The sequence below is a fragment of the Talpa occidentalis genome, unplaced genomic scaffold (genome assembly GCF_014898055.3).
Source record: "Talpa occidentalis isolate TD23 unplaced genomic scaffold, MPIMG_talOcc4v2.1 talOcc4.6, whole genome shotgun sequence".
Taxonomy (NCBI): domain Eukaryota; kingdom Metazoa; phylum Chordata; class Mammalia; order Eulipotyphla; family Talpidae; genus Talpa; species Talpa occidentalis.
Genome location: NW_023604972.1, coordinates 57397088 through 57423860, shown reverse-complemented (window position 1 = coordinate 57423860; position 26773 = coordinate 57397088). Strand labels below are relative to the sequence as shown.

Here is a 26773-nt window from a genome sequence, read left to right as displayed (position 1 = left end):
TGCTACAGGCAAGATATAATGCATATGGAGGGCACAGGTGCATGCCTTATACCAGGTTTATATTTCACTTGTTTCATAGTCTGTTGCTAGAAGCTATAGGAAAAGTTTGCTCACATTTGTTTAAACATGCCCTAGTTACATACATTTATATACATGCATGTTTATATACATGTTTGATGAGCTAACATTTGAAAATGTGTTATGTATGTTAAACCTACCTAAAATATTATGTAATATTAATTGCTTATATCTGTGCATTTTTAGATTTCCCTTATAGATTATAGATTTTGGCTTGGAGAAATATTATATTTCTCAAAATACTTAACAGTGTGGAAGACACAAAAAACACTTGATGGTTCACAGGTTGAAAATTATAAAACCATTCATTTAAGTTAAATTTAAAAATGTATTTTATGAAAGAATATAGTTTAATATACATATTTCAATAATCTATTTTAATTATGAGAAAAATTAATTACATTGAACAAAATGCTTTAAAATAATGATCCAAGAAATTTGAAATATGACTTCTATTCTAAAAACAAAAATAATCCATGAGACCGATTTAATTAAAATGTTTACTCATTATGGAATTGAAGAACATCTTAGTTTATAGGATTTATTTTCCTTATATGTGTATATGTGGCTGACACAAAATTATAATACTATGTCAAAATATACAAATATTTATTTAAATTTTAATAGATTAAAAATACTGGATTGCCTGTCAGGAACTCTAGAATTGAGTCAGAGAAGGCCACAAAGAAAAGTGAATCCACATGGAAAACCTGTGAGACGTGTCTCAGCACAATGTGCATCTGCTCATTCATTTTAAACTATTAGAAAATTTTTTCTGTAGTTTCTGATATATGACTAAGAAGCCTTCGTCATGATGAAGAACCCAAAGGTTAGCTTGATCTAAATTGATCATGTTTCTGTACAATACCAGAAAGATACTTGAAAGAGGGGCCTAAGTGAGGACAGATGAAAATATACATGTCAACTCTGTATTTGCCTAAGAATGTCCTACCCACCAGAGCCATACAATTTCAACATGAATGAAGATAACGAACCTCATGCCAGTTCAGAACAGTGGTCCAACTATCTCAGAATATTGGGGAGGTGACCAAATTAGAAAGTTTTTCCCAAATACTGAAAGCTGTCAGTCATATTTGAAAATACCAGTTTTAAAACGTAGATTCTTTATCACTGAATTTTTCTTAATTCCATAAAACTTAATCCAGTAAAGCAGAGATGCTAGAAAATGAGGAAACATGAGCCATTACATCCCATATCTTGTGTTGCCTACAATAAGGCAAACATTTCTCAAAGGCATATGATTTTCTAGACTGCAGCACAGTTCTCCCAGATGTCTTGCATGCAGTTAAAACAATCTGGTATAATCTATTACAAGTTGGCAAAATTAAACTATATTCTAGTTGGATATGTTTCTCTGGGAAAACCTGGTCTTTCCTAAACTTTCATATCTGATGAGAGTTCCAGGCACTATTGACAAAGCATTAGATGTTATCAGTGATGTACAGAGAAAGAACAGAAAATATCTTGTAACCAGATTTAAGTAAAACACGCTGAGGTGACAAATTCCATGTACCTTAAAAACACACAGTGATTTTAAGGGTATCACTAAACTGATATTATAAATGTTTTGTGTGTTGGCGGGGGAGAGGTGTGAGTGGAGGGGAGGAGGTGCTTCATAGCTCCAAGCCAATAAATACTTCACACCATAAAATATTCCTTAAATACGAAGGGATAAATATGTCTAATATCATTGCATTTAGAAATTTGAATGAGAATCATTTGCAGGTACAATCAGTTGCATTAGTTTAGAAAAAGTTAAATTAAAATTCCAAGATAAAACATGGATTGATGCAAGTGAAAAAAAAGTACTTTAAAATAAAACAGATATTAATTGGAAAAAAGTCAGGTTTAATGTAGTATAGTTCTTATTTTGCATTAATCATAAATACCTGAAAACTATCCACTATAATCCTAGAACAAAATTAACATTTTCTTTCTCTACACTGTAATTAGCCAAGGAAACTTAACATTAAATTGGAGGCTGTACTGAGAGTACTAATTCAAGCATTTAGCATTAACATAGAGTTTAGTATCAATTCATTCAGCTTACTGAGGTACAAATGTTCAACTTAACCTTTTTGAATCATGCATGAAATTCCAATGGCTTTAAGTTGATTGTTAAATGAGAAATAAAACATTCACTTTATTGTTTATCCTGCTCTTTAATAATCATCTTGTGAATATTAGAAAAGGAAATAGACTTCTTTGTGAAGACCAATAAATACAGATCATATGGAAGATTTCCTTTAAACTGTGAAAATACATAAACATTTACTTAAAGTTATTTACATCACACTTGAAGGGTTTATTTCAATTGAGGAATTAGGAATTTATTTTGATTACTAAGACTTAATTCAGTAAGTAAATATTAGAGTATTTATGAGTCATGAACAATTTTATGCACTGGTTCTTAATACTAGGAACCTGGTAGCAGTGAACAAATGAAATATTTTTATAGGAATACACAAATATCTTATCATAAACTTTTTTTTATGCCAAGAAAAGAAAAGTTCCAAAGAATAGATCTAATGAGAGGGTTATTAGTAGTCTCCATAACTTTAGTGGTTACTCTATATTCTTTGAACTAAAGAGAGGGGAATTACATCCTTGGTTATTGGAAAAACATTGAATAATAAAAGATCAATTGCTTTCAAAGCTACAATGAGTGCATATCTCCCTGCATCTTCAAAGATAGAATATAAAATAAATAGGACAAAATATTTTCAATTTTTCAGTAGGTTAGGATCTTCCCATTTACACACAGGAAACATAGTCTTTAGAAAAGACACAGTACACAAGAACACTATAAATTGCAATTTAATAGTTCCATAAATTTGTCTCAGAGAGTACATACCATTTTTTTTCTCAAAGTATAAATCTACAAAATGCTGGAGAACACTGGCTTGCCAGTGTCCTTTGGCATGAATTTCAAATAACTGAATGCTTCTGAGTAAAATAAGAATGTAGACAATTTTGAAAATTTTGGAACTGACAGAAGGAATAATGTTATTAATGGAGGATCTAACATGCTTCTAGAAAGCAATATTTCTTTATGTATCACTTAGATAATGGAAGTATGGTAATCACACTTGAGTATGCATGAGAAGAATCATCGAACAGGAAAAAAAAGACCACTCAAAGCAATTAACATGCTTAAGTTTTTAGTTTTTTTAAGAATTAGATGTCTTTTTTACACCTCAGAAATAACTGAAGTAGCTGAAATAGCTCAGGTGTGAGGGACTGAAGAAAACATTGAAGCTTCATGTTCATGTAGTTTGATCATCTGCTGTGGCTCAGAAAACACTGTCATAGTTTTGGTTATATTATCAAGTGTTCTATCTACACATGTGTTATTAGCTCTTAATAACTACATGTAGCTAACATGAACAATTTTTATTCATTTGTAGACATTTCCAGTAAGACAGAAATTTGAAATGATAGAGTTAATTGAAATTTCATTTTGTTTCAGGAAAATTATCCATCTGATATGCACTTATTTTAATTTACAATTGACAAAAGAACAACTAAAGAAATGTGTATTAATGCCAATGAGTTAGGAAAAAACTAGTTAAACATCAGTAACTAAGGCTTGTTGAAAAGGATGTCATAACCTTAATTTTAGTAATGCTATTTATGATAATTATTTAAAAAATAATTAAACATAAATTGTATGTGCTATATAAGTGAGAAAAAAATCATAGCACAAAATACATAATCACTATAATTTCAACTATAAAAACAAGGGGGGACTATATGCATTATACTGGAATAATGGAGTAATGGTAACATATATTCTCTTCTAACCCAAGATAATTTTCATAAAAAATATAACATTCCAAAAAGATAGTTGAAAATAAATTTTACCTAATATTTAGCCAATCTATTATTTTAGGCAAAAAAAAAAAAGAAAGAAAAGAAAATCCCTCCTACAATATGCAAATCCCTCACTGCAATATGCAAATACTTCTTTATGAAGTAGCATTTGTTGTTGATATAATGACAGTTGTGTTCATAAAGTTTCTCTGATGAAATTAAGTGTTACTCGTGCAACCTCAAGTTCAATTACATCAGATGGGTGACATTAAACTTGCCATATGTCTGCTTTTACAACATATTGCATATAACTCAAACAAATCATGTAGCCAATCTTAAGCAATGTAACAGGCAGAGCGTTATATTCTTAGCAGCTTGATTATTTTGCTAAAACAAATATGCCTATTCTGACAAATTCAGAGGAGGAAAAAATCGACTTTCATCAATGGAAATTATATAATGATACAGTTATTTTAAATGACAGATAAGATTATCTTAAGATAAGCAATGGAGTTCCAGATCTCAGTATATAAAATGATAGAGAACTATGAATATGGTACCTTTAATTTTTAATTGAAAAGGTCATATTAGCTAAGAGGTAAAAATTAGTAAGCAAATATCCTTTCAATTGATTCTATCCCACATTTCTCTCTTCCATAATAGGGCATGTCTTTACATATTAAGCATGAGGAAGTCTTAAGCAAAGGTGCACATAGCAATAGCAATGTTTCAAAGTATTCCTCAGCCTCTCATCTTCTGTTTATTTAGTGGATATGAAAGTTCTTTAATTGTGTTGAACCTTGACTTCCCGTTTACAACATATTAAGAATAATAAAGCTGGGCCTCCCCTGGTGGCACAGCGGTTGAGTGCTGGGCTGCGAAGCTGCCCGCAGCCTCTACAGCATCAGTTCCATCCCCAGCCACCGGTGAGGGTCCCACATGGCACGCAGACCTCTCCTGCCGCCTGCTGCTCCCCTCAGCAGTGTATTTTGTCGGTCTGCCTGTTCTGTGCCCCCCTCTGGCTCTGGTGAATTCTCTCACCCTCCCGCACTTCTGAGTGTACCCAGTGCCTGTATAAATAAATAAATCTTAAAAAAAAAAAGAATAATAAAGCTGACAATTCAGAATAGCTGAGAAATGAATACAAACTGAGAAATGAATAAAGACTAAAAAGAAGGAAGAGCAGAGGGAGGAGGCACTTACATGGATTGAACATGTATTATATTGGTGTTCAGTGTGTTTTAGTGCTCAGAAATTTTGATTAAAAATCAAGTCTCTCTTTTTTTAATGGTAATTTATTTATTTGGTATTGCTCTCAATCTAGTTTGTTCACTTGGAGGACAACTGACGAAGGTTATGCAATTAGAAGTAAAGGAAGGGTGGGTATAACATTATCAAAATCTCAAAGTCCATGTACAAGTTAATCTTGAATAGCTGTGGAATAAATGAAGTACTGTGAAATGGCCAGGTGTTGAGAATTTACAGAAAGGAAATTTGATGATTGTGTCTGGGCTATCACAGGAATTTTAAGGATATCTCATTGCAAATCCACCAAGTTTCATGAACTTTAATAGCTCAGAGACTCCCTATAACGACTAACTTGAAATAGTCATAATTTTTTCTTCTCCTCAGCCTGATACTCCATGAATCTCTAAATACCTTAAGCAGTAGGGAATAATTTAAGGAACAATACAGCACGTTTTTTTCTTTATAGCAAACAATCAAATTTTATTTATATGAATATATAGGCTCGTTCAGTGATATCTTGTAGTTCTATAACTGAGCAATTTAGTTATCATCTTTGAGCCTTAGCCTTTTGGATTATAAGAAACAAAAAGCTATTGAAGGGGGGAATAAATCAGGAATGTAGGCAGTTTGGACCATGAGAAGCCTCAGCCTTGATAACACCTTGGAAAAGAGAACATTTTACAGGTTGGCCACCCCACGAGCAAACAACTCTGCTGATCAAGATCAGCACAATTTGCCCCCAAGAACCAGACACCATCAGGTTAAGGAGACCCCAGCCCCGATTGAAGACAAACAGCGACAACCAACCAAGAGAACCCATTGTGCAGCCCTGCCAATCAAAATGACAGAGAGTCACACTCCTTCCCCCTTTATTTTTGAATAAAGCTTATAAGCTCATTTCTTGCTCCTCAATGGCTACCCACTAAGGACCTTCTCTGCTCAGAGAGGTGTCCTTTCCTACTTATCCGACAATATATTTTTTTACCTTTCTGCCATACTCAAGTCTTGACATTGAATTCTTTCCTAAGGGACACAAGGACCTAGCACCAACTCACATAAGAGTCCCGCTCCCCATTTCCAATCCCAATTCAGCATGTCTGGGGTGACATGAGATACATAAGTGAATTTCCTAACATAATACTGACTCAGAGTATAGGCACAAATTTGTCTGATATGTTTCTCAGTCTATTACACTTTTATCAACTTAGGTTAAGAACATACTTAGGATTTTAATTTTATTTTTTATTCTTCCATTCACCTTTATATTTTACAGCAGCTATTCTTTGGTATCATGAACTTCCCACCTTTAACTACTTGTCTTTACTTACTGCTCACATTTATCTTAAAAAAAAAAAATGGATTTTAAAGACTGCTATGACATTGTATTATTTCATCAAAAGTTTTTTTCTTTTGAAAATGAGAAGCAGGGCCTCCCCTGGTGGCACAGTGGTTGAGCGCTGGGCTGCGAAGCTGCCCGCAGTCCCTGCAGCACTGGTTCAATCTCCAGCCACCAGCGAGGGTCCCACATGGTGCGCAGACCTCTCCTGCCGCCCACTGCTCCCCTCAGCAGTGTACTTCGGTCCTTCTGTCTGCTCTGCTCCCCGCTCTGGCTCTGGTGAATCATCCCACCCTCCCGCGCTTCTGACTGTACCCAGTGCTTGTATGAATAAATAAATAAATCTTAAAAAAAAAACAAGAAAATGAGAAGCAGACTACAGTAAGGGCTATATGTATCTATGTGTGTTTATATACATATATATATACATTTTAATTTCACTATTTTGTTGAATGTTGTTTCCTTTGGTTTCTAGTAATTTTAGATAGAATCAATTTTGACTTGCCCTTTCCTCTTTGCTTCTAAAAATTTTTCCCTACTCTTAGATCATTCTGCAGCTCCATTTTCCTCTGCCATATCATTGCCATTAATTACTGTGACACTCATTTTGTATTGAGGCTTTTTCACGCCCTCAGCCCTGACTTGTTTGGTCTTTAGAACGTTGCAGGAAATGACACAAATCCCCACACCTTTTCTCTCTGTTCTCCCTATCTTACTTCTTCCAAATTACACAGTTTAATAATGTGATTAATCTTGCTTTGTTCACTAAAATTTTCCTTAACAAATGAATGAGCAAGGACTAAGACAAGTTGTATTCATTCTGTCAAATGTATACTGAATACCTACTTTGCTGGACATTAGGAAAATAACAATGACAATGATCGATCATTAAAGAGCTCATTAAAATGGAAAGAAAAGTATGGACATGTTTGAGTCCAATGTGGACGCCCTGGGAGGTCGCTCTCCCAGGCTCTGTCATGTAGGTAGTGCAGAGCAGCACAGGGCACTGCCCCATAATGTATAAACCCTCTCCGGGATATTGTAGACAAAGCAAGTCCATACTTGTAGGAATGCATATTTTTGCAGCTTCTCAGTGTCCTGTGGACCATGACTGAGGAGACAAACCATGCAGGAAACATCTAGTATACTAAAATTTTACATGTGAGAAAGACTGTAAATTAAGCCTTTTTTTTTTTTTTTTTTTTTTTTAAGAAAAGACATGCTTGAGGGTCTCCCTGGTGGCGCAGGGGTTAAATTCCAGTGCTATCAAGCAATGGACAGCCATTGTAGCAGGAGTTAGATCCCAGACCAGGGAGCTGACCCACATGGCACAGCAGACCTCTCTTATCTTGCCCGCTGCTCCCCTTAGCAGTGTATTTCAGTCAGTCTCCCTGTTCTGTTCCCCACTCTGTCTCTGGTGAACCCTCTTATCCCCCATACCTCTGGCCTACACCCAGCTCTTATAAGCATAAATAAATAAAATAAATCTTAAAAAAATAAAGACATGCTTGAGTAGGACAGGTGAATACATAGGAAGGGATCATAAGCCACACTTCTTGTGGAACCAATGGTGAGTTAAAGTTTGAATCCTCTTGATTCCTTACAGAACTTAAAAATGGTCCTAGAAATGCTAAAATAGTTGGGGAAATAAAACTAAATATTTCATTTATTTTTTTCATCAAGTGAGTAATTTTGTCACAAATATCGGATATCCATTGATGTTTGTTTGGAAAATTCTTTTTACAATCCTCAGTTTGTACTTCACCATGACAGATTTATTGATGCTATGAAACAGACATATGCTTGAATTCATATATTATATAGACATAGAAACATTTGAGATCATTAAAAACATTTGCGTGCTCACTTTTTAGATAAGATAATTAGCTTTTACTTTCTTCCTATCTTCATCATCCTGATAAAGCTAAGACAAGGCTTTTACAAGTGTTTCTTTTTTTTTTAATATGATTCATAGAGCGTGTTTAACGCAGGTGTGAGGCATGTCCATAAAAAATGACATGGTAACAAAAACTGCAACAGGTGCATGTGTGATGTCCCATTCCTTTTCTGAGGGAAGCCACTGTGCCCAGCTATACAACTATGAGAAGTCGCTAAAGGTGATTGGTATGGCTCCTGTTTTGTTTTTATTTTTCTTTTTAATCACAGAATGTCTTTCTTAACTACACAAGTCTGACTGCTAATACCTGGCTAAGCAATCAATGAACTGGAGCTATTATTATTTTATGCTGCTGATAATGTAACAAAGAGAACTGTGGTGTCCTATTGAAAAGCACTAACATTGCAGCTTTGTAAATTTATAAACGTCTGATGTAATAGGAGAAAAAAATATGTGTATGGTGCCAGGCAGATTTTGTTTTAAATCCTATCACTTACTATGCAGACTTGAACAAATCACATAATCCTTTTTAATTTCAGTTTTATTATAGATGAACTGGAAGTAATAAGCACTTTGCAATTTTATTATGAAAATTGAAGGCAATAATAAACCTAAAGCACTCATCAGAGCAACTTTCAAAGAGTAGAAGCTCAGGAAATAATGGCTATTATTATTTAAATTATCTTTTATGCTTGTCTCCTGTATTGGAATGTGGGCTTCTTGAGAAGCACTCCATCTTGTTCTATTTGTTAACCCTTACTGCAATCAAAGTTCCTAGGTCAAACTGGCTTTCAAACTTACAAAGATAACCTATTGTGAAGTAGAACATTGAAAGAAATGCCGCTGGGACAGTTTTCTATCTTCAGGTAAAATGGAAATGTACTGAGCCTTGCCCCCTCCAGCTGCTAAGTGCAGACATGGTGGTAACCACAAGGAATGCAGAACCCCACCTTATATCTGATATTTCTGAATAAAATGAAATTTTAAAACCAAGCAAAGGTTCACTGATTCCATAAAACAAGCCAGATGACCTCAAAAGGAACAAAAGGGGTTTCAGTGTATATCACCAATTATGGAAAGGAATTTAGGCGACATCCAGGAAGATTGTAAGCCCCTCGGTACTCAGCCAATGAAAAAAAAAAAGGGGGCAGGGACTTACACACTAGAGTATATAAACTAAACAAAATTGTGTATTAGTGTACCTGCCAATTTGCAGACATCTGCCCTGCAAGAAGTAAAGTTTCACTTCCTGTTGCATTCAAACTCTCTGCATCTGTTTTTGGGGTTCGGACAGGTGAGGTTACTTCTCACAATGCCTCACACGCATACACACACATACCTACATTTATGCATATAACATGGGTATACTCATACTAATGGATATATATATATGTGTGTGTATACATATCCAAATTTTCCCGTTACATATTTATTAACTACCTTAATTATTCGGAAATGTGTGTGTTTTGCACTTTTTAATTCTAAGTCCTTAGCTACCTTTATGTCCTGTTGACTACTTTATTTTTTAAAATTATTTTAATTTTATGTATTTTACATAATTTTTCATTTTTGTACAATGTATGCATTTTCATCTTGGTTATAGTCCCTGTAAAATTCCCAGCACCCTTCTTTTGATCCTACCCCTTTCTCCCCCTCTGTAGTGTGTCTCTGGTTTATAGTCACCTGTTGATTTTGATTTTTACTTCATTATAATTAGTATTTTTCCTGGTCCCTTATTTGGGTTTTCTAAATTCCTGCTATAAGTGAGACTATCCGGTATTTTTTTTTTCTTTTTCACTGAGAATGATCCCTTCTAGCTCCAGCCATGTGGCTGCAAATGGCATGAGTTTATCTTTTGATTGCTGAGTAATATCCCATTGTATATATGCACCACATCTTCTTGATCCAGCCATCTATTTTTAGGCATTTGGGTTGTTTTCATAGTTGACATATTGTAAATAGTGCTGCGATAAACATAGGGGTGCAGGTGTCCTTTTGAATTAATGTTTTTGTGTCCTTTGGGTAGATACATCACTTGTAATCAGGGAAATGCACATCAAAACTACAATGAGATACCATCTTACACCAGAGAGAATGACACATATTAAAAAAAAACAAAACTGTTGACTACTTTAATAGATTTATTTGGCAAATTATGATAAACACAAGAAAACTGATTGTTTATATCAAATGAAATGTAAAAATATAGCTAAAACTACTATAAGATAATCTTTATAGATTAATGAAAAATACAAAAATACCCAACAACTCTATGTATAATTATAGCAATGTGACAAATTTGGCCATAATATGACTACATACTCATCTTAAAACTTATCTTAAAGGTAAAAGACATTCATATTAGCATTTAAATTAACCACAAATATTTTCCTACATGTATGCCGTACTGCAATATGACAACACTTTGTGATAAAGACATAAATAGGTAGGATTGTCAAGACAAGTGCTGCAGAATATTAAAGATTGTATCTTTTTGGCAGTTCTCATCAGAGTAGTGGAGTGTATAAGGAACTGGAGGCAAATCGCCATCATGTATCACAGGATATTGTCACATTCACACTCTACATTTGTCTCACAGACCTGAGAAGGAGAGTAATTACTGCTGAGATAAGCTTTTTCTGGAATATATGTAATTAATTCTCCTGAAAAAAAGAAAGTAGCCTGACACTTTAATAATGTTTAAGTATACCTAATCTATTTCTTTTCTGTTCCTAATGTTTCCTAAATATGAGAAAGAAAGAGGATTTGAAAGTACTTACATCTGTCTGTTCTTATGTAAATCATCCATGGGCCTGTAATATTCTATCTTAAAATGACTGGCATGAAATAATACCACAAATTATAATAGAATGTAGACCAAGTGGGGAATTACTTTTAAGATGGATTCAGAATATGATTTTCATGCTAAAAAGAATGTTTCTTTTATCAAGTAGGAATTATTCTGTTATTAAAGATTCAAGGACATGCAATTTTATTCAATTTGAATTCTGAATATATTTCTAAACTAAATCAAAATTATTCTTTGCTCCAGATACTTGATAAATTGTTATTTAGCCATATGTATTTCTTAGTTAGAGTCTTTTATATTTAGTTCCCTTTTTATTATGCATAGTAACCTGATTACACATAATACTATACTTTTAGTTCTTCAATTGCCTTCAATTTTTCAAAATTCATCAATTCTTTAAGAGCCTTTATTCAACTTCATGCTTTGCTATTCAAATGTTAACAAATAAGCTGAGAGCTTGTTTTATATTTAAATAAAATAAATGACATTTTAAACGACTGAGGAAAAATGATTGTTTATGTTTACTTATACTCAAGAACATAAATTTCAATATGATATGAATGAGAACAAAGAAGGCTTACCAACACAAAAAGGGTTATAATTTTTTTAGCTTCTTTTATGTGATCTAGCTTTCTCAAGTTAATCTTTATAAGAGAAAAAATTGTTCAACTAAGTGGTGTACCTACTATATGGAATGCGTGGGACATGTCATTTTGAAAAATCTCTTCTATAAGAAAATCTTAATTTAATAATCATGACATAAAATAAATATTAGCAATAGCCAGAATAACCTCAGTTGCTTCAAACTTTGTTGTATTGAGAAATGTGACAATGAATGATCATGTCAAAAAAAAAAAGGATTTTTAATAAACATAATATTTGTCTAATGAAAATTGTAAAAGATAGCGGGCCTTCCCTGGTGGCGCAGTGGTTGAGCGCTGGGCTGTGAAGCTGTCCGCAGCTTCTGCAGCGCAGGTTCCTCCCCGCCGCCAGCGAGGGTCCCACATAGTGCATAGACTCTCCTGCCGTGCTCGCGCTCCCCTTAGCAGTATACTTCATGGGTCTACCTGCTCTGCTGCCCGCTCTGGCTCTGGTGAATTCTCTCACCCTCCCGCACTTATGACTGTACCCAGTGCTTGTATAAATAAATAAATAAATCTTAAAAAAAAAAGATATCATTTAGGCAACTACTAAATCACATAGTTATGTAATGTTTTATGATTGTATTAGTTTTTTTTTTTTTAAAAAACATACAATCTAACACAAAATAAAGATCAGAATTGAAGATGCTATTAAAATTCAGTGAAATATTTCATAACAAGCTAAAATTTGCGAGTATTCCTTAAAAAATATATACCTCACAGTTCACATCCTATAAATTTCTTTTATTTTTTTAATTTATTTTTTTAAATAATAAATTTTATTTTTATATTCCCCCATACAACTGCACATGCCCCATTCTGACCCCAATCCCTCCCTTCCCAACCCCACCCCCCAAAAAGTGTCTCTGGTTCATAGTTTTTTGTTGATTTTGATTTTCACTTTCTTATAGTTATTCATTTTCCTGATCCCTTATTTAAGTTTTCTAGATTCCTGCTATGAGTGAGACCATCCGGTATTTTTCTTTTTCTTTTTGGCTTATTTCGCTGAGCATGATCCCTTCCAGCGCCATCCATGTTGCTGCAAATTGCATGTGTTTATCTTTTTTGAATGCTGAGTAATATTCCATGGTATATATGTACCACATCTTCTTGATCCAGTCATCTATTTTTGGGCATTTGGGCTGTTTCCAAAGCTTAGCTATCGTAAATAGTGCTGCTAGAAACATAGGGGTGTGCAGGTGTTCTTTGGAATTGATGTTTCTGTGTCCTTTGGGTAAATACCTAGGAGTAGAATTGCTGGATCATATATGGAAGCTCTATGTTTAGTAGGTCCAGAAATCTCCACACAGCTCTCCATAGTGGTTGGACCAGTTTGCACTCCCACCAACAGTGCAGGAGAGTTCCTTTTTCTCCACACCCTCGCCAACATTTGTTGTTGCTAGTTTTTTTTAATATGTGCCATTCTCACTGGTGTAAGATGGCATCTCATGGTAGTTTTGATTTGCATTTCCCTGATGACAAGTGATGTTGAACATTTTTTCATATGTCTGTTGGCCATTTGCATTTCCTCTTCAGAGAAGTTTCTTTTTGGCTCTTCTGCCCATTTTTTGACTGGATTATTTTCTTTGTTGTTGTTGAGTCTCATCAGCTCTTTGCAGATTTTTGTGATCAGTCCTTTATCATTAGTGTTGGGTGCAAAAATGTTCTCCCAGTTGGTGGGGTTTCTCTTTGTTTTTGTTATTGTCTCTTTTGCTGTGCAGAAGCTCTTTAATTTGATGTAGTCCCAGCTGTTTATCTTTGCCTTCACTATCACTGCTTTGGGTGATGTGTCTGTAAAGATCTTTGATATGCAAATCACATAGTGTTTCACCTATATTTCCTTCTATGTATTTTATGGTTTCAGGTCTTATGTCTAGTTCTTTAATCCATTTTGAGTTGATTTTTGTGTATGGTGTGAGGTAGTGGTCAAGCTTCATTCTTTTGCATGTAGCAACCCAGTTTTCCCAGCACCATTTATTGAACAAACTTTCTTTGCTCCAATGCATAGTCTTTGCTCCTTTGTCAAAGATTAGTTGACCATAAATCTGTGGGTTTATTTCTGGATTTTCTATTCGATTCCATTGGTCTGTATGTCTGTTCTTGTTCCAATACCATGCAGTTTTGATGATTATGGCTTTGTAGTATAGTTTGAAGTCTGGGAGTGTGATGCCTCCATTTCCTTTTTTTTTCAGTGGAGCTTTGGCTATTCAGGGTTTTTGGTGATTCCATATGAATTTCATCAATAATTGTTCTATTTCTTTGAAGAATGACATTGAAATTTTGATTGGAATAGCATTGAATCTGTGTATTGCTTTTGGTAGGATGGCCATTTTAATAATGTTTATTCTTCCAATCCATGAGCAGGGGCACATCCTATAAATTTCTTTTAGATCTTAAGCACAAATAAATACTCAAAATGGTTATATTAAATAATAGAATTGAAGTAACAAATTCTATTCTTTCATCTTGATAGTAACTATGCTCAAATTGCTTATTTGAAGTTAGTATTGAATAATTAATGTGTAATGCCACAGGGATTAGGGACACAAACTGAAGCTAAGGTTTGCTATAATCTCTGCAAATGTTTCAACTCTATAACTGGGCATTCTCCTAATACACTTTCATTTTAGGCCCCTTGGATTTATTTTTGACACAAGAAAGTAATGTTTACAATATACTTAAGTTTCATACTGGCAATAAAATTACACTGCACCTACAATATGAACTTTACTAAAGAGGTGAAGAAAGAATATAAAATTTTCTTTAAGTGAGGAAAATATGTTTCTGTTTTATAGCATTAAGATTAATAAAGTTAAGCTTAAGCTTAAAATAATATATAATTTAATAGCTTTTATTATTATCATTAATTCTTACTTCAAGTCATTATGTTTAGACTTTTAGCCTAATCTGCATCTCTGCACTAAGTGTCTTCATGGGGTAAATTCATGAAATCCTCAAATATGCGTACTTGCTGTGAGAGTTATATGCTTAATATATAAAAAGTTCAAAATATTTTACAAATCAAACACAACCATATTTAAAAACATATATCCCAACATTATTTAATTAACAAAAACAGTTCTCCTACCATTACTGATGCCAAATGGTGGTTGTTTTCCATACCTGCATTAATTAATTCCCTGCCCAATTACCAAGATACTAAGTAACACTCAGTGAGGGTATGAGGCATATGTCACAGCTTTTCATCTTATTTCCTACTCTGATCTAAACGTTAATAGTAGTTATTAGCAATCATCTTGTCTAGGTTAATTGATTTTATTCTTACAGGTGACTTTTTGCTAATAAGAATCTTGCAGAGAATTATAATATGGAAAACAGCAGTTATAACTGTTATCATTGGGTAGTTGTGGCTAGAAGTAGCATTCCATAAGAACTCTCTGATACTCTTACTTCTTTGTAACAGAATGTCCCTGTTGCCCAAAATTCATATGCTGAAGTCCTAACCTCTAAAGTGATGACATTTGGAGGTGGGGGGCTGGGAAGAGGATTAGGATTAGTTAATGATTATGGGGACCACATGATAGGATTAGTGCCCCTATAAGGAGGGGAAGAGTCACAAGATCATTCACATCTTCTCTATCTCTTTCTCTCTTCCCTTCTCTTCTACTCCTAAAGGAAAGGCCTTGTGAGGATATCAGAAAATAGCTGTTTATGGGCCTTCCTGGTGGTGCAGCGGTTGAGCGCTGGGTTGCGAAGCTGCCCGCAGCCTCTGCAGCGCCGGTTAGATCCCTGGCCACCGGTGAGGGTCCCACATGGCGTGGACCTCTCCAGCTGCCCACTGCTCCCCTCAGCATTGTACTTAGGGCCTTCTGCCTGCTCTCCTCCCTGCTCTGGCTCTGGTGAATTCTCTCACCCTCCCACGCTTCTGACTGTACCCAGTGTTTGTATAAACAAATAAATAAATATTAAAAAATAATAATAATCTTTAAAAAAAAACAAGAAAAGAAAATAGCTGTTTATGGACCAGGAAGAAAGGACTCTCCCCATATTGAATCTGCCAGCAATTTGATCTTGGACATCCAATACGCAGAACTATAATAAGTGTCTGCTGTTTAAGCCACTGTTTATGACATTTTATTATAGCAACCTAAGCAGACTAAGATATTCCCCCAAAACATACAGATCACAGGATAAAATCCACTAAACTCATCTAAATTTTTCATGTATTTTTCAAAAAGATATGCCTGTTTTTATTTTCTGCTTGTAAAAGTAATATGTAACTGATATTAAAAGTAAAGCACTACCAAATTATATAAAATTGAAATTGAATATTCTCATGTTACCTAAAAATTACTACTCATACTAGATTTTCTATGCACATATTTTACGTTATCATACCATAGTACTTAACATTAGTGGGGGTTTGGAACATAATTTAATTTTTGGAAAATGCTACTAAACAAAGAAGGGAAAATGTAAAGGGAAAAATGAGATAACAAAAGGCAAAATTATCAGTCAATAGACTTCACACTAATTTTATTTTATTATTTCTGAGTCTGTTTTCTTGAAGTTTTGCTGTCTTCACATATACTAAAGATTTCAGCTTAAACCGCTAATGTATCATAGTAACATAATAAGTTCAAAGATAAGCTTTTCAGTTGCAAACTTTTGCAATTCTAAATTCTGATTTTTTCTCCTTCACTTAATTTTTTTTATATCTACAACTCATCAATATATATTATATACAAACTATAACTACATAATTTATTTTATATTCTAATATTTAATATTTTACTCTTTAACATTAAAACATAGACAAATTTTTATTTATCTATTCAAAACCAGTAAAACTCATCAATAAGTATGCATACAAATTTCAGGGTAAATAACTCTAGACTTGTAGAAATTATTCTTAAGAGTGCAATTCACTTTTTCTTTAAAGAACAGAAAGGGACAACTTGAAGCTGACAAAATTCACTCATGTTATCAAAACGGTTAATAATGTGGATAAATTGCCCAAACAAAATTAATATATAATCTAAAATCAAAATTATTATTTTCAGTCCATTAGTGTATTTCTGCTTTTTAAAATCTACCAGCCTAGTTGAGAAAGAAAAGTTGAACCAAGGTAATAATTCTGAAATCATAGTGAAAAAAAATGATAACGTGTGAAATGTGCATTTAATGCTAGAAAAAGAACCAAAGAAAAAAAAGAAACAAAATTGTAGCTATTTTTCTACATTTTTACTTGCTAATATTAAATAGGCATGAGTATATGTTGTGAAATAAATCCTGTCCCTCCCTAATTCATGTTCACACTCCAACCCCTAATGTAAGCTTTGGGAGATGCTTGTGTTTAGATGAGGGCTTGAGAGTGTTGTCCTTGTGACAGATTATCTCTATAAGAAGGCACATGAACACTGCCTTTGGCCTTTCCTTGCTGTGCACTGAACAAAGGCCATATGAATAACCACCTGAAGTTACTACCTATAAGTTAGACAGAGAGCTTTCACCAGAACCCAATCATGCTGGCACCCTGCTCTTGGAATGTGGGCGTGTTAAATGTAGCCTATCAGACTCTACAAGGCTCCTTTCAGGTTAAATAAGAGCAGGCCACTTGATTACCCTGGGACAATGGGTATACATTGTGCCTTTGACTGATGTACTTTGCATCCCATAAACTGATCAGTGGAACCCTTGTTAATAAGAGTGGAACCACTCTTATTAACTGCAGGTGTCCGGAGTATGATTTACTGGATCAGTAGACTCACCCTCCCTAAATCCCTAAATAATTTGACCCACCCTTTTCTCTTTGTTCTCCTATCAATACAAAGGCTAGGACCTTGCTCTTTGAGCAGCATCCTGCATTGTACAGCCTGCTCCACCATTCCTGTTTCTTTTATCAGTGCAGTGTTGCTGAGGCTACATTGGACTTCTAGTCTCAGGGGCTGCCAAAAGTAAATTTGCTGCTGAAATCACACAATTTATGTTATTTTGCTGTGACAGCCATTGCAGGCTAAAACAAAACGCAAATATCTATTTATGTAATAGCAAAAGAAGAGGTCCATTGTGCAAAACCTTTGTTTTTGACTAGTGCAATGCACCACTTCATTGATAACTATAATTTAATCATTATGCTCTAAATCGTAGTTTCTCATAAAGGTAATTTTGTCCAGGGGGCATTTGGCAATACCTGAAAGGTGCTACTGGCATCTAGAGAGGAGAAGGCAGGGATGCCGCTAAATATCCTACAATGCACAGGACAAAGAATAATGTGTCCCAATACATCAATTTAAAAACAACTCTTTTTCCCCAACCCCAAATTCCACCTCAGTAACTTTTCAAAATACCAGGAACTATTAAAGTGAGAGACTAAGTAAGCAAATAATCATAACAAATAAAACTCTATTAACAATTAAATTAGATAAAAACCCTTTGTATAATTACACCTAATTTATTTTTGTAATGTATACATAGATAAAAACACTGTTAATGATAGAAGTGGTCAACGCATGAGAAACCCAAGTAGCAAACTAAGATGGTACTAAAGTATTACAGTTTATGATTCAGCATTATGATAGGATAGAAGTCAATAGCTTACTAAAATGTTTTGAAAATTTCTATTATAGGTAGGAAACCTAAAGTTTAACTTTAGCCTTGTCAAAATGTCAAGTTATTTATTATCAGGATCAGAACTACTAGGACCTAATTTTCAATGGACCTAACTTTGTTTCTATTGTTTTTATAGGGTTACCACACTGTGACCATGCTCCTAATCCAATTTTAATATTTTTTTTCATTTTTAACAATGTAAATTCTTCAATAATATCTTACACTTTTTCATCTTTATCTAGATTTCTCTTTAATAAAAACAACTTTCAACAGTTAGCATTTTCTTTTGTTGAAGTATTCTACATGATTATGAACCTATACAGCACAAAAACTAAAATAGTGCTTTGAATGAACTACCTGTTACTAAGGACCGTTCAAATTTAAGGGGAATTAAAAAAAAAAAACTTGTGCACCATTATAGGAAATCAATCAAAAGAGGAAATATAGATGACTTTTTTTTTTATTTTTGGAGAGATGGGTACCAAATTACTTCAATTAAAGCTAATCAATATTGTCTCTGGAAGAAATCATTTTTTTCTCCTTTCAAGTCTGACCATAGCTAACATTGAGAGAAATAATGAATACTTCCAAGTTTACATCTAAATTAAGCTTTCTATGACAAAATAAATGATACTCTGATGTGTTAAAAAAAGATAATCTCATGTTTTTTAATAAATATCTGAATGATCTTTAGTCAACTCAAAGATATTTTTGTAAGACATAAAACAAAGCTTGATTAATACATATACCTATAGGACTATATTAAATATAGATATGGTTCTCTTACTTATAAATCATTCACTTAAATAGTTACAAAAGATTACGCCTCACAATTTAAGACATGTTCCTGTTGTGTGTAGCGTTATTATTATTTTGAGTACTGTTTTATAAGCTGTCTAAAACTGCAGTAATATGCTCATGAGACCAATCATCAGCATCAACCTAATAATAGAAAACAGTTTAAGATCAAGTTTCAGTAAAAGGTAGGTTGTCAAGAGGCAGTAAAATATGCTCTAAATTTGTCTGATATAGTATTGATATATTAATATTTCTTGCAAGCTTTACTTCTATAAAGTCTAATCTGACATTGTTAGGGGGAAATGATGCCCTGAGCTAATCCCATACAGGCTTTGTGGACCCCACCCCCCCTCCAGACTAAAGCCATCAAGACATTGGGAAAGACAAATCCCATCACCACCAAAGGGAAGGTGGCTGGGACCTGAGGGTGGAGTTGTGCAGCCAGGTTGGATATAAAAACCAAACACATGGGCCTTGGGGGCCCTTCTATCGCTGGCCTCCTGGCTTCACCACTCCTGGCTGACGGCCAGCTCTCAGAGTGCCATTTTGGGATTCCTGATCGGCGGATAGGGTAGGACTCATTTAAAACTTTGTCTCCCACTTTTCTCCCTGAGCTGTACATTTCCTCATTTCCCCTTCCCTTGTAAAAAAACCTTTTATTAACCTTTCGCATGTGCCTGCAGTAGAGCATTGATAAGTCCTTTTAAGCGCGGGTGAGGACCCACAGTCAGGCACTCCGTTTTGTATCGGGGTTGCTCTACAACAACATCATAAAGAATATGATTAACTAGAATTTGATTTTTGATATTTATAATGAGTCAGGGTTAACTATGTCTTTATTTTACTGTGTTTCTAAGAATTCCTGATGCATTAAGCAATTCCTTTCTCATATCTTTCTATTTCATTCTTGTTTCAGTGAACTATCATTTCCTATTTATAGTCAGAGTAAATGTGTTTTTTTTTTTTAAGGATTTGAAGATTTATTTATTTATTTACACAAACACTGGGTACAGTCAGAAGCGCAGGAGGGTGAGAGAATTCACCAGAGCCAGAGCGGGGAGCAGAGCAGGCAGAAGGACCAAAGTACACGGCTGAGGGGAGCAGCGGGCGGCAGGAGAGGTCTGCGCGCCATGTGGGACCCTCCTCAGGTGGCCGGGGAGCAGCTGGGGATCGAACTGGCGCTGCAGAGGCTGCGGGCAGCTTCGCAACCCAGCGCTCAACCGCTTCGCCACCGGGGAGGCCCCAGAGTAAATGTGTTTTAACGCAAAAGATGTATATACATAAATGAGTTGAAAACACTCAGAAAAGTAATATCGACTGTTAATCTTGTACCTACTAAATGCGTTCTATGCTAGGAAACTATAGTTTATTATACTTTCTAGGATATCACATTAAGAAAAAAAATGAAAACATAAACTATATACATTTTATAATTTGTATAATTCTATATTATTTTGGATTATATAATAACTAATATTACAAATTAGTGTTGTCAGAAGGGAAGATGGAAGTGGAATGTGTAAATTGGGAAAAAGGAAGCAACTGTGTGGTAAAAATAGACTTGGACTTATAGTGGTGAACTTAATGCAGTATATATTTATACACACATGTTGATTTTCAATGATGCATACCTGAAACTTACTTAAGTTATAATGCAACATTACTTCAATAAAATAAAATTGGCATCTCCACTTTAAAAAAAGGTACCATTAGTTTAATGTTTTTAAAAAATACTTTATAAAAAAAATTTATCTTTGTTTGCAAGATTATTGAGTACTTGCCTTACACTACATGATCCTATCTCTAGATAGGACAGTATGGTGTAAGAGCATGCACTTTTGCAAAATAATATATGAGTTTAGCCTTCATGATTTTTGATAAATACAACTGAGATATTTAATTTTGGTTCAGTGATCCCTTTCTGCAATTATATGAAGTTCACTATAAATATTGAACAATTTTTAAAAATATATTTTTCAGTTTACCAAAGATCTACTTTTCATAACTTAGGGTTATAAAAATTCAAATGTAATCTTTAATATTTTAATAATAATCACAGTAGTATTAATACATTATTGTAGGGTTTATAATGAATAACCTTGCAAGGAAAGTACATGTGTGGATCAGATACTGCAATCACTTACCAGCTCTTCCTGAAGTTGGGAGATGAGTTCATCCCTCTCTTTCAGCTGCAGCTTCAGCACTGAGCACTCATCTTTCATTATGTCCTATAATAACATCAAAGAAATGGTATAATAGGCTTAGCCCTTTTACTTTGCTCTTGATAAGGAAAGTCAGCATCAGACAGCGGGAGATAATTGTATCCGACTAATGAAACTTAAATTTCCTCTACAATATGATTTTTTCATAATATATGCTAAGTTCCAAAAACAAGTCTATGCGGCCACAGATGGCATAATGTTATCTATGACATATACACACACATGCACACATGTATACATGCATATGCCCACAAACATTTCATAGACCAGTTTTTTTTCTTTCTTTAGATATCCATTTGTCCCATATTTTTGAATTAAGATGGAAACTTGGAAACTATCCTAAATTTCTTTTCTCCCATTCCTAGGTACACTTAATCAGTGGAATAAAACCAAGTGTATTTTAAAATAAATACTTTACCTGCCATGATCAGATTATTCATTCTCAAACCAACAGTCATGTTGCAGTCTTTATCTTTAATAACACGCCTGTGTCTGTCCCTTTCATTAGTGCTATATCTTTGGAAATTAAATATCCTTTCTTTTTTATATACTAAGCTGCAGACTCTATTTACACAATACATCCAACATCTATTGTTTCTAATACTAAATGCCGATAACTCTCAGATACATGCTTAATCCAAACTATCTTCTAAGTTTCAACTCATAACTGTTTACTGAACATATAATCAGCATTGTCACTAGACATTTCAACTCAACATTCATTTTAACATTCTTCTACACATCCCAAACTTTCCTTCTAACTATTTCTCCCATTATTTTATTTTTTTCCTAAAATAATAATTAGGAGGTCATTTATATAGTCTCAGCCCTTCCTACTCTGAGACAATTCTGATACCAAAGTCTTTAATCTATATTTCCCTAAAATTTCTTAGACTCAGTCCTCCCTATTTCTCACTGAATTACTCTCGGTACTCACTGCCTCCTACCTGATTTTCTGCAACAGTTTCTAAATTGACTTTTTCTATCACTTTCTCTATCTTCCAGAGATATACTTCTAAATAGAAATTGATTGCATCACGTTTTAATAGCTAGTCACATTTTCTTTCAGGAAAACAATCAAAATTCTTTATTATAGCAGACAAGCATGTGACATGCGACCTGCTTGGTTCTGGAGCTCCAAAGTTTTCCAACTTCTGATAAACTTTGCTCACTCCTAAGAACTAAAATGCAATATGTTTCATGTTCCCTTGCTCTTTTACAGATGCACAGCACTGAATTAATATTGTCTTTAACCATTTCTCCATTTTATTACTACCCATGATCCATTTCAACTATTACTCCTTATGTCACTAGGAACTTTCCCTGTTAGGTGAGTATTGCTTAGGGGTGAGGGCTTACACACGCACACTCCACACACACACTTACACATATAAACTATTTTGCTAGCAGCTAGCATAGTCACTGATAAAATAAAACCTCAAATTCATATTTCTGTCATATAAAATTACCAGAAAAAAATATTGACATTGAAAGAACTCTGCTTTCTCTGAATCTCTTATCCTAATCTGAGTTGACAAGGAAGAAAATAGCTAATGGATTATAGAAAACAGAACTCATTTATTCTAGCTGTCACAGTATTAATGTGTACTTCCTTTATACCAAGCGATACCGAATATATGATTTTTGTTAAGTTTTATTTATTCATACATGCAAGATCTGGGGTACAGGCCAGATGTGTGGGAGGGTGAGAGGATTCACCAGAGACAGAGTGGGGAACAGAACAGGCAGACTGACTGAAATACACTGCTGAGGGGAGAAGTGGGAGAGACAGGAGAGGTCTGCCACGCCATGTGGGTATCTCCGCGGCCCGCCGAGATCAAATCCGCACTGCAGAGCTGTGTACAGCTTCACAGCGCTGCGCTCAACCACCTGCGCAACCAGGGAGGCCCACAGAATATATGATTTTAATTCATTAATATCTCCTTTTATTTTCTGAAGACCAGTTTGACTGGGAGATGCTAATTATATCTGTTTGTCCCTTTTCTTTGTAGTAGTCATGAGACTGTCTGGGTAAATGGAATTGTGAGCCAGCAGAAAAGAGTTGCCAATGTTCAGTTTAATGACAAGAACTGAATCTCAAAGTGAGTTGTCCAACATCTTGTTTGAACAGGCAAGCTAAATTACAGACTGGCTGGCCCTGCCTCTATATTTTGTTCAAACAACTTGGACCATAAAACTGATCAAAGGCACCATAGCTGACAAAAGATGCTATGCCTGGACTAATGATTGTTTCACAATTTTCTAGAGGAGGAAGGCTGAGGATCCTACATGCATGGTTAGAAGAAATCTTGACTGTGGGCCTCCCTGGTGGTGCAGGCGGTTGAGCACAGTGCTGTGAAGCTGTACGCAGCGTCGACAGTGTGGGTTCGATCCCGGCTGGCCGTGGAGATAGACACATGGCGTGGCTGACCTCTCCTGTCTTGCCCACTTCTCCATTTAGCAGTGTATTTCAGTCAGTCTGCCTGTTCTGTTCCCTATTCTGTCTCTAGTGAATCCCCTCACCTGCCTGCACATCTGGTCCGCACCCCAGTTCTCGTATACATGAATAAATAAATATTTAAAAGAAGAAGAAGAAATCTTACCTGAGAGTGACTGGAATCTCATTAGTATGTCAGCCTGCACTACCCTGGGTGGATATTTTAGGGGCTAATAAAACGTGATGTGTGAAGAGCACTTGACCCATCTGCACATGACCCAGTTTAGCTCAGCCCAGAATTGGCTACGACATGGTTCCCCTCTGCCCCAACTTAGTAGACCCACACCTTAAAAACCCATATCTAACTCCCTCCTAGAAGCCAGGATGAAATGTTCTCTTCTGGTTCTGCCTCCCTTGTGCTTGAGTACAAGTCCTTAGTATACTTTGCTGGTGTAGCGGACACTGTCTAGTGTATTCTTTCTCCTAGAGGTTTTCCAGACCCACATTTGTTGGAGTCTGTAACAGTCCTATTTCTCCCTTAAACTGTGGGTTTTATGAAGGTTTATACTCATAATTTTTAATATTTATGTCCATAGATTCTACATGCAATATGTTTTTTATTAATGTCTTATCTTACTCCAAAATGCAAAGGAATAAATCACAGACTTAAGAGGTAAGAAAGTAACCATGTTTCTTAGAATCAGAGTGATATTACATCAAATACTTAAACTAAACAACTTAGTGACTTCATGCTAGTTATTTAACTACTTTGTGCCCATGGACATTTCTTTGTAGGTTATTGATAAAAATGACACTATATGTTACATAATTATTGAGGGAGAACAGAATATATGGCCCTATAATATGCTACTTCTATATGCTGATTGTTTTATTCTGTAGGTAACTAGAATCAAGCAGACTCAGAAAATGTTTTATTCTTTGATTTGTTTTGTTTTTATGTCTCATTTAATTGCCTAAAATAATTTATATAGAGAGTCTGTACCAGGAAGAGAGCTGTCGTTACCAGAGATAAGGAATTTAGGACCAGGAAGCCTACATATAAACCAATCTTGTAACTTCTTCATTAATTTACTATCACAACTCTATTCTTTGTGTTGCCAATTTATCACAAATTTATTGTTTCTTCGCCTGAAAGTTTTAATAGCTGCCTGCTTTGCTCACTTTATCACTGCTATCTTTGAGGTTCCCATTTGTACGAAACTTTTTGGGTCCTATCAATGGCTTATTTGAATTTAATTATTAGATAAGCCAAATAACTTAGAAGGGATAAAGGAAATGTTTTCCTTCTCCACATGACAGAATTCTATTGCATTAGTACTGTTGGGACATAAGGGAAAATTCCCCCACACCTCTGGGACCTTCTATGTCTAGCTGAGTAATCAAAACAACATCATAGGTCAGCAGAAAAGAAAGACATTAGCAATGTCCACACAGAGAATTTAGATTACACAGATTACACTTTCAGTCAGGAGGATAGGGTCACAACCTTAAACAAAGGAATGAGTTAGGAACCTGTGGCAACAAAGAGAGAGAAAGGGGACTTCATATGACTAGGGCGTGTTGACTTGATATTTACTCTGCAGACAAAAATGTGTTTCTCAGATAGAAAGGACATTTCTACAGACAAACCTATACCTGGTCGAGGGCTCCAACTAAATTATTCTAGGTGTTAGAGTAGCAATCCACCTCTTGATAGTTTAATATATTCCACTCCCATCTCCATGTTGAAGATACTTTATATACTGAGAATTGCAACTCCCAGCATGCTATAAATTGGACTTTCTGTACAGGGGACTGCTAGGAACTAGGGCAGAGTGTGTGCTTGGCTTATAATGGAACACATACGTGATCTGAATCTCTTACTTTTTTAGTTTTGACTTTCATCCTGGTACTGCTGGGGAGGAAAGACGTGTAGACAAGTGGGAGGAAATACTGGGAAAAGAGTATATGGGTAAGAGACATGTGGGGAGAATGTTCCCGGTCCTTGGCAGTGACAGTGTCAGCTGTTACCTTGATCTCATATCAGATTATGTGGTATATTTTCAATTTTAACTCTTTCCTTCTTTCCCAACTCTCTTGGAGCTGCCTAACCCTTTTCTAATGGTATCTGAGGTGTATAACAAGTTTTCAGGCATCAGTAGTTCCACTTTAGCCCAAGCCTGCTTCGCTGAGTTTTGCCCATGAGGGAATGGGTAATTTGAGGAATTTTATTGGTAAACTATCTGAAATTATTTTTTTCTCTCTGCCCATCTGTAGGGTAAGTATAAAAGTATCAGGCTTTTCCACCCTCCTGCCATTGGCATTGATGGTGGATCCCTGTGGTCCTGCGTGCCTGCCTAATGGTGGACACCTGGAATGGGGCGTGGACATGCACAGGTGGGCACACCTGGGCTGAGAGGCTTATAAAGGCGGTGTCATGAGGACACCAGCAGAGCAGAGAGAGAAGGAAAGAGAAGCAGAAGAGAAAGAGAAAGAGCAACAAAATGAGAGAGCAGAAGAGAGAATAGCAGTGGTGGAAGCATCAGAGAAGCAGAGTAAGCAGGGACACTGTAGGGTAAAGAAAATGTCAGGCTTTTCTGCCCTCCCGCCATCAGGATGGATGATGGATCCTTGTCCTGAATGCATGCCTGATGGCGGGCGCCTGGAATAGGGTGTGGGCATGGGTGGATGGGATTCAGCTGAGCTAAGACTGTGCTTTTAGGGGCGGCATCATGGGGATGCCAGCAGCAGCAATAGAAGCTGAGAAAGAAGCCGAAGAGAAGCAAAGAAGAGAAGCCGAGATCACCAGAGAGCCCAGATAGAGTGAGGATTTGCCAACCTCCTGGCCCCCCAGCACCCCTGCCTGCCATATGCCTGGTGAACCCCAATAAAAGACCTGC

General features: G+C 35.4%; 1 protein-coding gene and 1 non-coding gene across 2 annotated transcripts in view; one reads left to right on the top strand and one right to left on the bottom strand.

Annotated features, from left to right (window-relative positions):
- The window catches only part of CCSER1 (coiled-coil serine rich protein 1), a 714838-nt gene that overhangs the window by 83554 nt on the left and 604511 nt on the right, over positions 1 to 26773 (bottom strand). The window contains exon 8 of the mRNA XM_054688053.1: positions 21359 to 21442. Coding sequence (XP_054544028.1) covers positions 21359 to 21442 — 84 coding nt within the window. The remainder of the gene's footprint in view (positions 1 to 21358; positions 21443 to 26773) is intronic.
- On the top strand, positions 7432 to 7637 carry LOC119261505 (small nucleolar RNA SNORA73 family). Its single transcript, XR_005129042.1, has one exon. It is a non-coding gene; the product is annotated as a small nucleolar RNA SNORA73 family (small nucleolar RNA).